Genomic DNA, 13,842 nt, shown 5'->3' with positions numbered 1-13,842 from the left:
TTTGGAGGGCATTCCATCACCAACGTCGGCGCTTTTGATCTATTCGAACCTCTTATAACTATCTCTGAGTCCTTGAAGGTATAATTGTAGAATTTCTGAAGGTCGTCTTCAATTAGTGAACAGCATTTCTTTTGGTCATCGCCAATATGTCCTCTAAGGAAGGGCGTTACTTTCTAATGCGTTACATTCTAGAGGTAAATTCAGAATACTTTCTCTAGGTGCTAAAGTGGCTTGGATACATTTTGAAGTAAAATCTCATATAATACGTTACATCACTTATATATTCCAAGTACAACAAAAAATAGGTCCCTACCGCATTTTCATGCTGAACTGCTTCACACGGAATCGAAGTAATGCTCCCAGCAAATAATGATTTTTTCGCTTAAAACTTGAAACTATTTTCCCCATGAAAATTTTCGACAAAGATAATAAAGACATAATTTTAAATATGACACATGAGATTTAAGATTCTTATGACAATGGTGGCAGCATCATACATGCTTGTAGCCCCAATACACCAATTGGTGTAAGTCTATAGTCTAGACAAATGGTTAATTTCACATTGAACAAACTGCTGTAGGCTCAATGTACCAAATCTAGTTTTCTCTAAAGTCAAGACAGTTCATTGATTTCACATTGCACTAGCTTCCAATGTTGTTTGAAATTCTCTCTAATGAACCTGCTAAAGAATGCATCTTCACCACATCAACTGACAGCATCTGAAGATCCACGAAACGGATGCTTGGTTCCGTTTTCCGGCCATTTTATGCACTAATCCACGTAGATACTAATCTCAATTCTAGGGAGAGAACCGACAATCTGTACGCCAAAGTTTTGTGACGCTTTGCGTGCCGATGGGGTGCCGGTGTGATAATAATTTCCTGGTACGCCGTAACCTGTTCGGTGCATTCTTCAAACCTGTTCTGTAAACACTGCAAAGCATTTGCTGCTAGTGGATGCTGTTACTTTACACCGGGCGATAAGCGTGCAATCGAGAGCCTCAGATTGATCTCACTAATTAAAAGCTAATTTCCATTCGGTTCTCACGGCGTAAACGATCGGCGTGTGCGATAGTGGTTCAGTGATTTGAAAACTCACCATTCAACCAACCGACCGGCGTCGGTGGAAGATGTTCAATTGAAAATGCAACGATTATTCAACTAGCAGCATCCATAAAGCGCTCAAGCGCAGCCCTTCAATAGTTCATGCAACGTGAGAGGACACTCCTTTCGGATGTGTCAAAAACTGATAGAAATTTTATTCCGATACCTCCCCATTTCATCCCCAGTAGAAAGCACCAGGCTGAGCGATGCTTGAATGATAAGCAAAATTTGCTTCATTGAAGCGCCTGATCCCTGAAGCCCTGAGATGATCACGGGGGCAGACCTTCCCGTCAAGCACCGGCACAATAATGACTTTATTCAGCTGTCCGATCGATCGCGCTGCTCACACACCACACCGACAGGGATCATGTCAAAATCAGTCAATTTGCACAAATCGTGTAACGTGTCTATCCGCACTATCACAAAGCAAGATCGCGAACTTTTGCGCTTCGAGTTCATTGCAATGTGTCGCTGTCTACGCACGACCGGCGCGCGCGCGCGAGATTCGCACTGGCAAGGCACAACACACGCCTGTGTAGGGTTTGTTTGATTAATCTTCAAAACGATCTTATAAGCCCGGAGAGCTCGTTAGATGCTTTCTTTAATTTCAAAATGAACAATTTAGGAAAATATTGTTATACCAATGTGTTTCTTGTTGGTACACACACCCCATTCCTCTGTAAACCGTACCCACAGCTACTGGATTAGATCGTGAGATCGTAATTTACCAAACAGCTCCATCCTGGCCTTTAACGAGTGGCTTCCTTCTTCGTGGCACATTCACCACACGCAAAATCGCCCGCTTGAGTGCGATGGTGTTATGCTACCCCCAAACCAAAAAAGAAGAAAATAAAGAAGACCCACCAGTGGTTGCATAAAATGATGCGCCCGATAGTATCCACTTCGATCTTGATCGCCAGCCTTTATCGATGAGCCCGCAGCAACAGCCCTTCCAACCACTGTTCGGCATCATGAGGGAGGAGAGCTTTTGGGCTTTTCGCTCAACCCCCCCCCCCCCCCCTGCCACCCTTTTGGGCACGATCACACCGGTCAGGCAGCCGGATGGAGCTGGGTCCAGGCTGGCAGAAGCCTAGTGCTATTAAATGCCACTTTAGGTAGCTCGGGTGTACCACCAACGACGATCGCCCGGTGCTCGATGTCTTTCAACCGGGCATGGGCAGGCCTCGGATTCAATTGGAGAGTTTTCGATTTGATTGGGTTGATTGAAAGCGTGCTCAAAAGTTGTTTCCTCCATTCCCGGACGGTTTTTGTCCTGCTCGGTGCGTTTGGTTGAACCGTTGTTTCGGGGGGATTATTGTTGAACGTGAGAAAAATATTTTAAAATAACTATAAATGTAAGATTGCTACCGTGGGTGTTACATATTTACGAAAATTAAAATCAAAATTGTTCATATTACGTAAAGTAGTTGAAGCAACTCAATTTTATAATTTACTCGTAACATTATGCACATTTCTATCGCTATATTAAGTTTACGTTTTATTGAGACTCATGTGACGTTTCATTGGACATTTAAGAGGCGAATGAGGTCTCAGAAACCCAACCCCCTCTATAAATAAACAATCAAAAAAATATTGGGTGGTCGTAGAGGTGACAATGACGGTCACCGGTCGGTCTTTATACGACAGAACCGGGGCTCAAACCCCATCCGAATCGTCCTTCCGTAGTGAGTACTGGCTATTCAACTACGTATGATCAATAAGTCTTAGAAGGCCAGAATTGGCAAGAATGACCTAATATGAGATTGTTCAAGCCAAAAGAAGTTTATTGAGAAGGTAAAATTAATCCACAACCTCCACTGTCCAAGAAACTGTCCGTAAGTTATTTATTTTAAACTTGAAACACATAGCAAATATCTTGAAGACAGCAGACAAGTCCATTACACCCTAGAACGGGTGGTCTGGGTCAATATACGCTTTCTGCCGTCATTGCAACGAGCTACATTGTTCTTTTAAACAAACATCTCACGATGCAGCTTTAGAAGTGCCTTCGCTGCACATCGAGAAGACTCTGTTTGCTCTTAGGTTAATGACTTGGTAAATACATTAGCTCTCTTATTAGGACATTAAGATCTTGAAGATCTGAAGACTTAAGAGTACTTAATTCTCATATATTTTTTAAATTAACGCATTTATAACGAAGTGAGAGGAGTTCAAGAATTTTATAAACGTGAATATATGAACAGGCTGAACACTAGTAATCAATGTGTGGAAATATTTGAAATTATTTGCTCTTAATGCTGGTGGATTTTCAAGATATTTCTCTCAATCTCCCTGAGCCCTATCGAACCACCTTACCACTCGTGATATTTTATATCATGCCTTTTATGCACACACAAGATATTAAAGTATTTACAGTTGATTTGGAGCAGATATGGATAGAGCAGACGGGAACTTGAAATTAAAGAATCTTAGATTTCATTGTCTGATAACTTTATCGTTGTGACTCTCGTATTTACAGGTATCAGAGTATATGTCTAAACTCTTTTAATGCCGCTATCTATATGTGAGTCTAAACTAAGTTACTGTGACAATCTCTTAGAATAACGGACTGACGGTGCTTGCGAAAAAAAATCTACTCGATAGTGTTTGCGTCATCACTCCAAAACAGACTCTCGACTGGCCTCAGTAATGGTCGATAGATTTCGTTGGGCGAATGACTTTTGGAGGTCCATGTTTAATCAATTTGTAGCTAAGACGCAGCAGCAACTGTTCTTCAAGGCCCATTAAGAACTGCGAAAAGCCAAACATTCAATTTCTAGACAATAAAAAAGTACAAGCTTACTTGCGGCCCGAGAAGTTTTTTTTGGAAGAATGCCTCTAGAATGTGGGATTCGATCAAAATTTAACCATCTTCGTTATCTTAACCTTTTTTATTTTAATTGGCAGTTGAAGATTTTTTCAATCCATCACTTAATCTATGCAGTTTGAAATTAATTAAATAGCACCTATAAAGTTCGATTGTGTCGATGCTATTCTATTAATGAGTGACCAAAATAATACCGACGTCAGTCTTTTACATGACAGTACTGTCCATCAGATCCCGTCAGGGATGTGTCCCCGTAGTTAGGATTGAACTCTCTGGCTACGTGGTATAAACAAGTTTAGTAGACAATGCAAATTTAATACTCAAGGATAAGCTATATTGATTACACTATAATAGCGAGTTATTTTGTACAGTTCATCATTGATTTAAATTCATCAGATGGTTGTACACTCAAACCTTTGTCGCGACGTTTTTCGTCAAGAAATGGAAACTCTAAGAACAATAGCACACACCACAAACCCATAATTTGCAGTGATTAACATGCCAAATAAACTGCACAGTTCATTGATCCGATTAGTGAAATTGCATCCCCCCGTCCCGGCTGCAACCATTTTACGCCCGGTCACGCAAACACTCACTTTCGCTGGCCGATCATAATTTTCTCATCGTTAGCTTACCCACCCAAAAAAAAAGGTGTACCAGACCACAACCCATGTCCGAAGGCGTTACGGAGTGTCACGTTTTGGGCAGCAAGCACACACACACACACAGCACACAATAACGCACGCAATTCGACATGCCACGCAATTCACACGCCGTCTTATGTAAAAGAATTCAACTGTCCCTGCTGCTGCACTGTTCGGGGGTTTTGTGTATCGAAAACACTGACTGCATTTATGCTCCATCTCGCTCACTCGCTCTTGTTTGTTTAACGCCACCTCAATCTCGGCGTGTAAATGAACTCATTTAGTTCCACCGACGCCGAGAAATAACCCCCTGTTTGGAATAGATTAATTTTTCCACCATTTTAACACCCACGACGCGCACACGGCAATATCGAGACAGACTGCCAAAGAATGGGCAGAAAACCCATTTGTCCATTTGATTGTTCCGTGGAAAATTGTTCTTGGCGGAGGTGAGTCACATGCGCCATAAGCGCAAATGCTCCGTATGTCGTCGTAGATGCAGTCGCGTCCCGGACATGGTCAAACTGGTGAGACTCGGCGATAGTGGCGCCTTTACTCACGAGAACCGGCGGAGGTGTCTGGTCCAAGGCATAAGCCCACGTATGTGTCGGGATCGAGTCCGAAAATGGAATGGCGACCAACCGTGCCATACCGTGTATGCACACTCACACGAGAAAAGATGTCCGGAGCCCTTGGGTCCGCTGGTCTAACACATGGCTGATCTTCTGACCTTGCGTTGGATGGCACTAAGCTCATACCATACCTTCTCTACCGTTTGATGTCACTTTACGACGCTAGTTTAAATTTATCTCAAACATTAACGTAAACAAGTTCCCGTACTTTAACGCGATGATAAAATGGCCGTTTCAACGTGTTGGAATCCATCTGTTAGCAGCTGAACTTCGTTGTCACCTCGTAAACTCTTTGGGTGGGATCGTTCGATGCTTCCAGAGAGATAAAAGTCATTGGAAAAGCTTTAAAAATGTAGTCGTATGAATCATGAGCTGTTGGATCTGATATGGCCTTGATTTTCATGAAGAAATGGATGGCCAATCTTCAGCCTCGGGATATGATCGGACAATGATTCATCGAACGATGGTCATAATGATCATAGTCGGCAAGCTATGATGCGAGGGAAATCACCTCATAAACTACGCGATTCTACCAACCCCACGGATAGGGAGAGAAAATCCCATGACTAGGACGGTAATGTCTCTTGCCCAATGTGTCTCTTATCCATGAATCACATTCCATTCGTTTGACGCAAAAAACATTTTCAAAAGGCGCAAAAGTCGTTGATTGTGGTGCTTCACCCTTTGGCGAGTCTCGCGCACAGCACTCTAGGAGTCTTTTGCCAGTCAACAATCGGTTCGGTTCAACCGGGTTGATCAGCGATCGCCCATTCGGTTGACATTGGTCAGCGCGGCAACCGGTTTCATCCCGGGGCAAACTGCATTCGGAGATAGATCTGTTACACCCGCCCTGAGGGGTCCGTAGTTTGGACTCTCAGCAACCCTCATCGCTCGGAGGGCAAAAAGAAAGAAAGGTCTTGAAAGGTCTCCCATGCGACACAGCCGGTGTCATCGGTTGAAGCATGCAGAAGATGAAGAAGAAAGGCAACGAATTCGGGACACGGACAGTATGTTGCACTGGGTGTCGCTGGTGCTTGGGGTTATGCGCTGGTGCAATTCATTCACAAGATCAGGTCAGGGACTCGATCGGTCGGACCGTGCCACAAAAACCAAACCTGATTTTCAAGATGCGTGCGTGTCCAGGCTTTTCCTTGATTGTGCGTGCCCGATACGATGCGATGATGCGTATGGGTGTGTAAGTTGTGGCACGTACGCAGCACGCCTCGTGCCTCGAAGTCGATAAAACCGTTAAGAGTTATCGAAATGCCGGGTGCTTTTGAGAAATGATTGTGATGCTGACCAATCGACTAATCAACGAGATGGTGCAATCAAGGGCGTTAACGAGTACGAGCATCATCATTATCGGTATCATCATAAAATGTTAAAAATCCGATCTCTGTTAGGCTTGGCACTGGGTTTGAATATTCATGATGCGTTAGTCTAAATCGATCGCGTGTTCGTTGATAGGTTGTCTGTCCCAAATAACTTTTACTGTTGCGCTCACCAGACGCATCTTAGCGAAGGTTAGGGAAAAATGATGAGTTTCTGTCAGGTTATTGGACATTACCGACAGCAGTTTATTGACACACAAAGTAGAGGATGCACTTTCAAGTGAATTAAACCGTAGGAGTTAATTGCATCGCGCTTCGTTACCGCATCTCATTGTTCACCCGACAGATCGGCAGTTAACAGTGACAAGGTGATGACTTTTCGCACCCTGCCGACCTTGATCAGCTAATCATAAGTGCAGTTGCAATAGTAGTAGTAGTAGTGGTAGAAGTAGAAGCCGCAAGGTGACAATCACGTCCCACCACTGTCAACCTTCAACAGGGCAAACCGCAATCGCAACTCGTGTCTCCCAAAACGCGGCTACCTAGCACCTTATACCGTCGATCAATCGATCAAACGATCGACCCATTATGCAATCGCCACCGCCGCACCGGTAAGCATAATTTATGCTGCGCCCAGCCACCTCTCAATAGCGATTGATTTCCGATCTGACATTCAAAGATGCGAACGCCGATACCGCCTGCACAATACGGCGTTGCGTACTTGCAAACCTGCGTCCCGGCGACTTTCGCCCTCTGCGATATTCTACGCGGTTGACGTTAGGAATGCGAAATGCAGCGACACAAGGGCACAAAACCAACGTGGGGCATAAATTATTCTACCACTGACATTTCCTCTCCTGAACTGTTTCTGAACCCTTAGCCCCGTGACTTTGGTTACGGTGCTCTACTCGCGCGAACGCTTTTGGCTTACATTGAATCATCACCAGTATTGGAGCGCGATTGAGAAAGTGGTCCGGTTTAAAGGCTCGCTCGATGCGAAATGTCACCGAATCCGTTTCGTAAAGTAGCACGGCTAGAAAACGCAAAACCAACCAACCATTTCTGGTGGCGGGAAATCCCCGACCCCCCGGTAACATACCTGTGACAAGTCATCCTGCGCCAAACCAAGTCCCAGAAATGTCAGCACGACGAAGGACGCAACGGTACGCAATCGGTGTTGCGTTCCCATCTTCTAGGGCCAAGGATCTTCTCACACGCACTGGCACTGTTAAGCACTGCTATTGATAGGGCACAATCTCACACCAAAAACCGCACTGAATCGATATCCAAAACTGTAACACTCTAGCACAACTGATTCACTGATTCAGGTCAACTTCAAAGTTTCAGAACTTTAGAATTTCTGCACCTCACTGTCATCACGCTGCACGCGGAATGTTGTCACGTTGTCACGAGCGCTGATTTGTGGACGTGGTCGATGTGCCGGATGTGCCAGTAGCTTCCCTGCGTTAGATGGGGAAAGAATTAATGCAGAACCCTGTAACACAGAACAACCCCCCAGAAAAGGATCCTTTTCCAGCTGGCGCGATTACACCACGGCTGACATTTACCGACCGACGCTGTGCTACGCATCGTGCGATCGTGATTGTGCGTGAGAGCTCAATCGCGATCGCTCCGATCAGTTCACTATCTTCTTCTCTGTTTTTTTTTTTTTTGCTACACTAGCTCTCTCGCTATTATTTGCGACTACGCGAAGGTCACACTGTGTGCGGGGATGTGAAGCAGTCGTACTGCCAAGTGGCAAGATCAACCGGATCATCATCATCGTAACGTGCACCCAACAATGAGCAAAAAAGGGAAGCCTCCGGTCGGTTTCATCGCCACAAATCATAGTATTTAGTGGGCAGTAAACCTCGGAGAGTTGGTTGTTCGCGGAGGATTAACAGTGGCTAAGTGCCGCTTCTGCTAGCTCCATCCATCCCCAGTTTACGCAATCAGCCGACCGAAGTGAAGGATAATGATAGTAGCGGGCTTCTACATTTTTTTCTGATCGGAACGGGAAAATATGATCGGAGTTGGTTTTTGTGGTTTTTTCGGCCCGTGTCCCATTCATCCGGACTGCTTCCTTCTCGGGTTGTGGAAGACAACAAACGAATCTTATTTAATAACCTGTTCTTAAAGGATTATCACATCGTCGGTTACCTTCCGAGGTTTGCTGGAATCACTCAATTACTCGCGCAAAGCCGATTAAGGTGTGGCGGGTGTCGGGCAAAGAGCAGAAGCAAGTTTCCCTAAACGGATTAGATGGAGTTTCCTTCATTTCGTGCTTACTTTGCAACATAACAACCTTGCCCCTTTATGGAGACAAACAATCCATCCAGGCAATGTAAACGAATATTACTTTTTTTTCTATCTATCACATATTCCTACCTCACTGGGACCATTCCATCCATTTCACAACTGTATCAGTCTTCGCACGCACGGAAATTAAATCCAAGGGCACCCTACATTGGTGCGTGGTGCTGTGGAGACGAAACGGCGACTCTCTGCCCACACGCTCTCTACTCCAAGTTTCACCAACAGGTTTAAACTATCTTTAAACGGCTATTTGCGTACCGATAAATAGCCTGCGAGGCTAGCGATGCTGCCGCCCGTCATGCGTAGAGCCAAGAAGAAACAAAACAACGACGATTTGGAAATTTTTGGATGTACTTCTTCGGCGCAACACAATCCTCCCAATCTCGAAATGGCTCATCATACGCTTGTAGTGTGCCCCGGGTCCCCCTGAAGGACATCAGCCATCACATCAGCAGCAGGCAAGGGCATGACGAAAGGTGGCGCTCTGGCAAACGGTGCGTAACCGCAAAGATACATCTCCACCTCAGCAAAACAATTGCTGCCCGCTAGATCGATGTTTGTACGACGATCGTCCATACCGCACGCATTGCGCGATAATTAATCTTCAGCTAACCACCAGGCTGCTCCGAGTCTGCAGATGCTCCGCCGCGGCAGTGCAACCGAAAGCAAGCCCTTGCAAGCAAAGGGTGCTATGAAATCAGATAGCTTTCAATGGATGGAATTAGTGGATGGCCCTAGCGAACTCACGGCAGATGCTACTACCGCGATAACATCCACCCTTGCGGCTCGACTGCGGCACAGACCTTCACACGGAAGCCACAAGCACAGAAGTACCGAAAACGAGTATCGTTGACATTTGGTTGGCTCTGGAGGTCGGCAGGAACTCTGGGTAGCCTGTGTTCTGTGAGCTTAACGATTTCCTTCTACTTATGATCCCACGCAACTATCATCATGCAGCTATCATTAGTTTTTAATTGATTTCAATTTTCTTAACGAGCTGGCTGAATCTGCGACTACCTGTTGCGCGGGTGCGCGAGAGAGACCGTTCGAGAAGGATTCAATGATGGTTCCAAGGGTGCCTTTCTGAGTAGGAGCATTGACAGCCAACCTCAGCACCTTAGTTTGAAGTTCACGGATGGAAGCGTTGAAAGTACAAGTAATCAAATAAACCATATGAACACCGGATCTGAAGCTAGTAATCTGCTAATGAGACATGCATGCAAATGTGTTCATGCACAAAGAACTTCCCTTTCAGCTAATGTGTCTGATCAGATCTCATTGAGCGCAAGAGAATAGAAGCGGCCGTTTAACGAGGTTTTACTTTCACCTTGCTGTGTTTGGTTCCAGTAGCGAACAAAACTAAATGACATCTTCAATAAACGAGCAATAAGCGGTTGCTCTTTACACGCTTCAAGTGACGCTTACCGTATGCCTCGACCAATCTGCCGAGATTGTGCGATAAAAAGGCTGCGGTGTGTGAATATGTGGTAACCGCGGTTGGTAATCGGATGATCGGATCGGATCGGAGTGCGGACTTTTCAAGGTTACCTTGGTTGATGCTTGATGTGGTAATGTTAGTTCAATTAACGGAATTATTTCTTTGTCCGCGGTATGCAGATCATTCGCGCTCTGTGTTAGCGTGGTCGATGCTTTCTACCAATACTTTTCCCCTCTATTACCGAGGGCTGTCATTTGCTGAATGTTGTGTGTTCCATCATTGATGCGCCACCAATTTTGCACACAAAATTGCCTTCGCCGTTAAAAGCTTATAATTAGCACACACAAGAAGCACAAATCAGGTTGGCTAAAAATACTCTCCGCGCGACATTGTGCATTCTGCAGTGGAACGGTTTTTGTCAGCTACATGCGACACTTGGCACAAGCAATAGATGTCAACGAGCGACGTCTGATGATGATCGCGCGATGGTGGCTTTTTTATTGATGGAAGGACACATCGAACACATCGCAAAGTACGCAAGCCTCCCCGCGAACCTTCGCCAATAAATCCGTGAAGAGTGATGAATCCATTAACCAACGGCTTGTTACAATTTGGTACCCTCTTTAAGGAAGCGAAGGAGAGCTGATCCTTCTGGTGAACTCGGTGAAAAAAAAGACACGCTCGCAGCTGTAGCTTCTGTTTACGGATTGAAGGTTGCGCTTTTGTCACAGTTTTTTTTTTTTGTTGCTTCGCTTGGAATAAGAGTCTAGCTAACGCGAGTCATCGAACATGCTTGAGATCTTTCACGTGTGATCAAGTACTCACTTCGTGGCGTTTGTCAATAGCATTCTCATTGCGGCATTCGACTAGCTTCCACCATGTGTTTCCAGGATGATCTAGAAATGTTCCAGTACATTAGAACTGGACACTCTTCTTCTGGAACTCTTTTTGGACAACATTTCAAAATATTGATGCTTTAAAAGAGACATCTGTATGCTTTTCAACGTCATCTTAAGCAGTGTCCAGAAATGATAAGAAAATTCTTGGATCATCATGGGAAGCTCTCTTCTTCGGCTATTTCTTGGCCTAATGACCTCTTATGTCAGCCATTTCTGGATTCCACGTATTTGGATAGTCAGTCCTCGTTAGTTAGTTTGGATATCTACCCCCGGGAAGCTCGCATTAGATCCCTAGGCCGAGAAGCTTTCTAACGATAAAAACTGGTGTACGATCGAACAGCAAAGGATCAACCAGAGATTGATGAGCTCGATCAAGTCTTATCTTGCCAATTGCTCAACTAATGACAACAATGTTGAAAGTAACCCCAAATAGCTATTTTAATAGCATCTTTTGTTCAATAAAGCATGATATTACAGCAAATTGTTAAACCCTCACTACTCTTATCCTTTCAATGCTCTGCTCGCGTTCCCAGAGGGCAATCGAGTTACATAACCGGCAACCCAAATTGCATAATTGCCAGTTGCACTTACTGTTTGTCTGTATTTATTTTACCGATGTTTACTTTTTACACGCAATGCTCCTCCCATATTGTCGGCATGTTCCATGTGTGTTCCATTTCGAGCAATATTTAACAATTATCCCGATACCAACTTAATGGCAACTGTTCGATGGAACAAGGTCACCCAATAAAACCAAACCCCAAAAATCACACCACTCACAAAAGGGTGTGTTCGGTCGGTGGTGACTTTTACTTTTGGCACGCACGCATGTTTGGTTGTTGGTTTGCTCCGGCGATAAGAATGATTAACTGCGCCACGTTCATTACGCATCGGACCTTCATTCATCACACAGGATTATCATTATCCGGAACTTGAGATGAGTGAATCGGAAATAATGCCATTCGATTGCTACCCATCCGTCGTCGGTATGCAAAAAAGGCGTAAAGATTTGATGCACAAAACCAACAGACTGGTGAATCATCGATCGGGCCACACCTGAAGCCGGCCCGTTTTGACCTTGGCGGAGGTGGATCGAAATTTATTAATAAATAATAATGTGTAAAGCACACCGACTGCAACATTAATCACGTGGCACTGGCCCCTTGCGACCCGGCACTTCGGGGAGGCGTCGGCGGTACCGTGGGCGTCGCCGGCTAGAAGATCTCCTCGTCGCCCAAGGAGGTGCCATAAATTGCTGTAAAGTTATGATTACTTTACTCTTGCCGATAATATGTCAGCAGCTCCGGTAACGCTTGCCTCCGTTGTATGTCTAGCGGCACGCACGCGGTATTCTCTCCTGGAAGGGGGGAAGGTTAACTTCTAATTTCGAATTTAAGCTTCCCCCGCTTAACACTAGATAGGTTCACTTTGATCAACTATCTGTTGGATCATAATACGATCATCTTGTTTTTTTTCTTCTTAGATTCCACAAACAGATTTCTCATAAACAAACGCAACTCGCGTCAGAAAACGCCAAATGTCCGAAACGATTACCATTGCCCAATGGACGAACAATCGGACCATCGGGTTGGTGTTTCCCTTTGTCATCTTCAGCTGTCGGCAGCCCACAGTACCCGCCTCAAATAACACCTCCACCCAGCAAAACGAGACGAGATTGGGTTGGTGTAACGATATGCTGGTTGACAGATCGTTGCCGCAACGCAACCACCGCAAAGCCTTTTGAACGTTTCCAATCGGGGACCCAAAACGGACTCAGCTTGCCATTAACCGTGCACTGTAGTAGCTGCTTGAATTCAACACACACACACACAACCATACAGCAACTTCAGTTTTCACACGCCTTCACGCAGCTCCAACAAGTCACCGTCACCATGCACCATTGCACCGATGCACTATTTTCACTCTAAAGATCACCCCATCACAATCCATCTTCAGTTCTTAGAGTGTTGGTCCGATCCTTAGGCACCACTAATGAAGCGGGGTATTTTTTCGCTCATAACTTCGCCTACACCACTACCGGCAGTATCGGCAAAGTAACAGCTCCCCGTTCCCACGAAGATGATGCACTTACACGAACGCTGCGACCTGTCCGGTTGGGATATGCGCGTACGTAACGTTACCCGGTGTTGTCTAGTCAACGACTGCTTTGGGGCGCGATTTGAACCGTACTGATGAAGTCGTATGGTCTGGCAACCTGGCTTTACCTGGTCGGGCCTTGTCCGGAGTAGACTTCGGTGCAGGCGCGCGCAAAGAGGTGGAACGTTCGTTCGCGCGCGATTCGGGGATGAGTGAGTGCGAAAGCTTTTGCTAGGCGCTCACTGCAGTACCATGTGCTTGGGAGCCCGACATCATAGCTCAACTATTAATTGAACAATTTAAAGTAGATTTAAGGTGAGATATTGTGAAGATCAAATCTATTTTCTGATGGTTTTTAAAATTAAAGTTTGAAGCTTTTAAGCTATCCTTATGAGATATCCTTCGAATTCAGAATTTGAATTTAAAAAACAAAATATTTAAGAACATCTACTAATTCGACTTCAAAAAGGTATTAATTTGTTTATTATAACTATGTTCTCAAAAATCATATTTAGGTGAGATTTTAAATTAAGCGTCAAGCATTTTTTAGATCAC

General features: G+C 44.9%; 1 protein-coding gene across 4 annotated transcripts in view; it reads right to left on the bottom strand.

The window, feature by feature from the left end:
* The window catches only part of LOC118506988 (flocculation protein FLO11), a 44,329-nt gene extending 30,913 nt beyond the window's left edge, over window positions 1–13,416 (bottom strand). Inside the window, exons 1-2 of one of the 4 annotated variants that reach the window (XM_036044860.1) lie at window positions 13,283–13,416; window positions 7,637–7,998 (exon numbers count right to left, since the gene is read on the bottom strand). In XM_036044860.1, coding sequence (XP_035900753.1) covers window positions 7,637–7,726 — 90 coding nt within the window. In that variant the 5' untranslated portion in view covers window positions 7,727–7,998; window positions 13,283–13,416. Of the gene's footprint in view, window positions 1–7,636; window positions 7,999–8,105; window positions 8,153–13,282 lie in introns of those variants that run through there. The other 3 variants (XM_036044862.1, XM_036044861.1, XM_036044863.1) reach the window with 3 other exon arrangements.
* Window positions 13,417–13,842: the final 426 nt, after the last annotated feature.

This window comes from Anopheles stephensi, chromosome 2 (assembly GCF_013141755.1).
Source record: "Anopheles stephensi strain Indian chromosome 2, UCI_ANSTEP_V1.0, whole genome shotgun sequence".
Taxonomy (NCBI): domain Eukaryota; kingdom Metazoa; phylum Arthropoda; class Insecta; order Diptera; family Culicidae; genus Anopheles; species Anopheles stephensi.
Note: the sequence above shows the minus strand (reverse complement) of the source record. Positions and strands in the feature narration are given on the sequence as shown.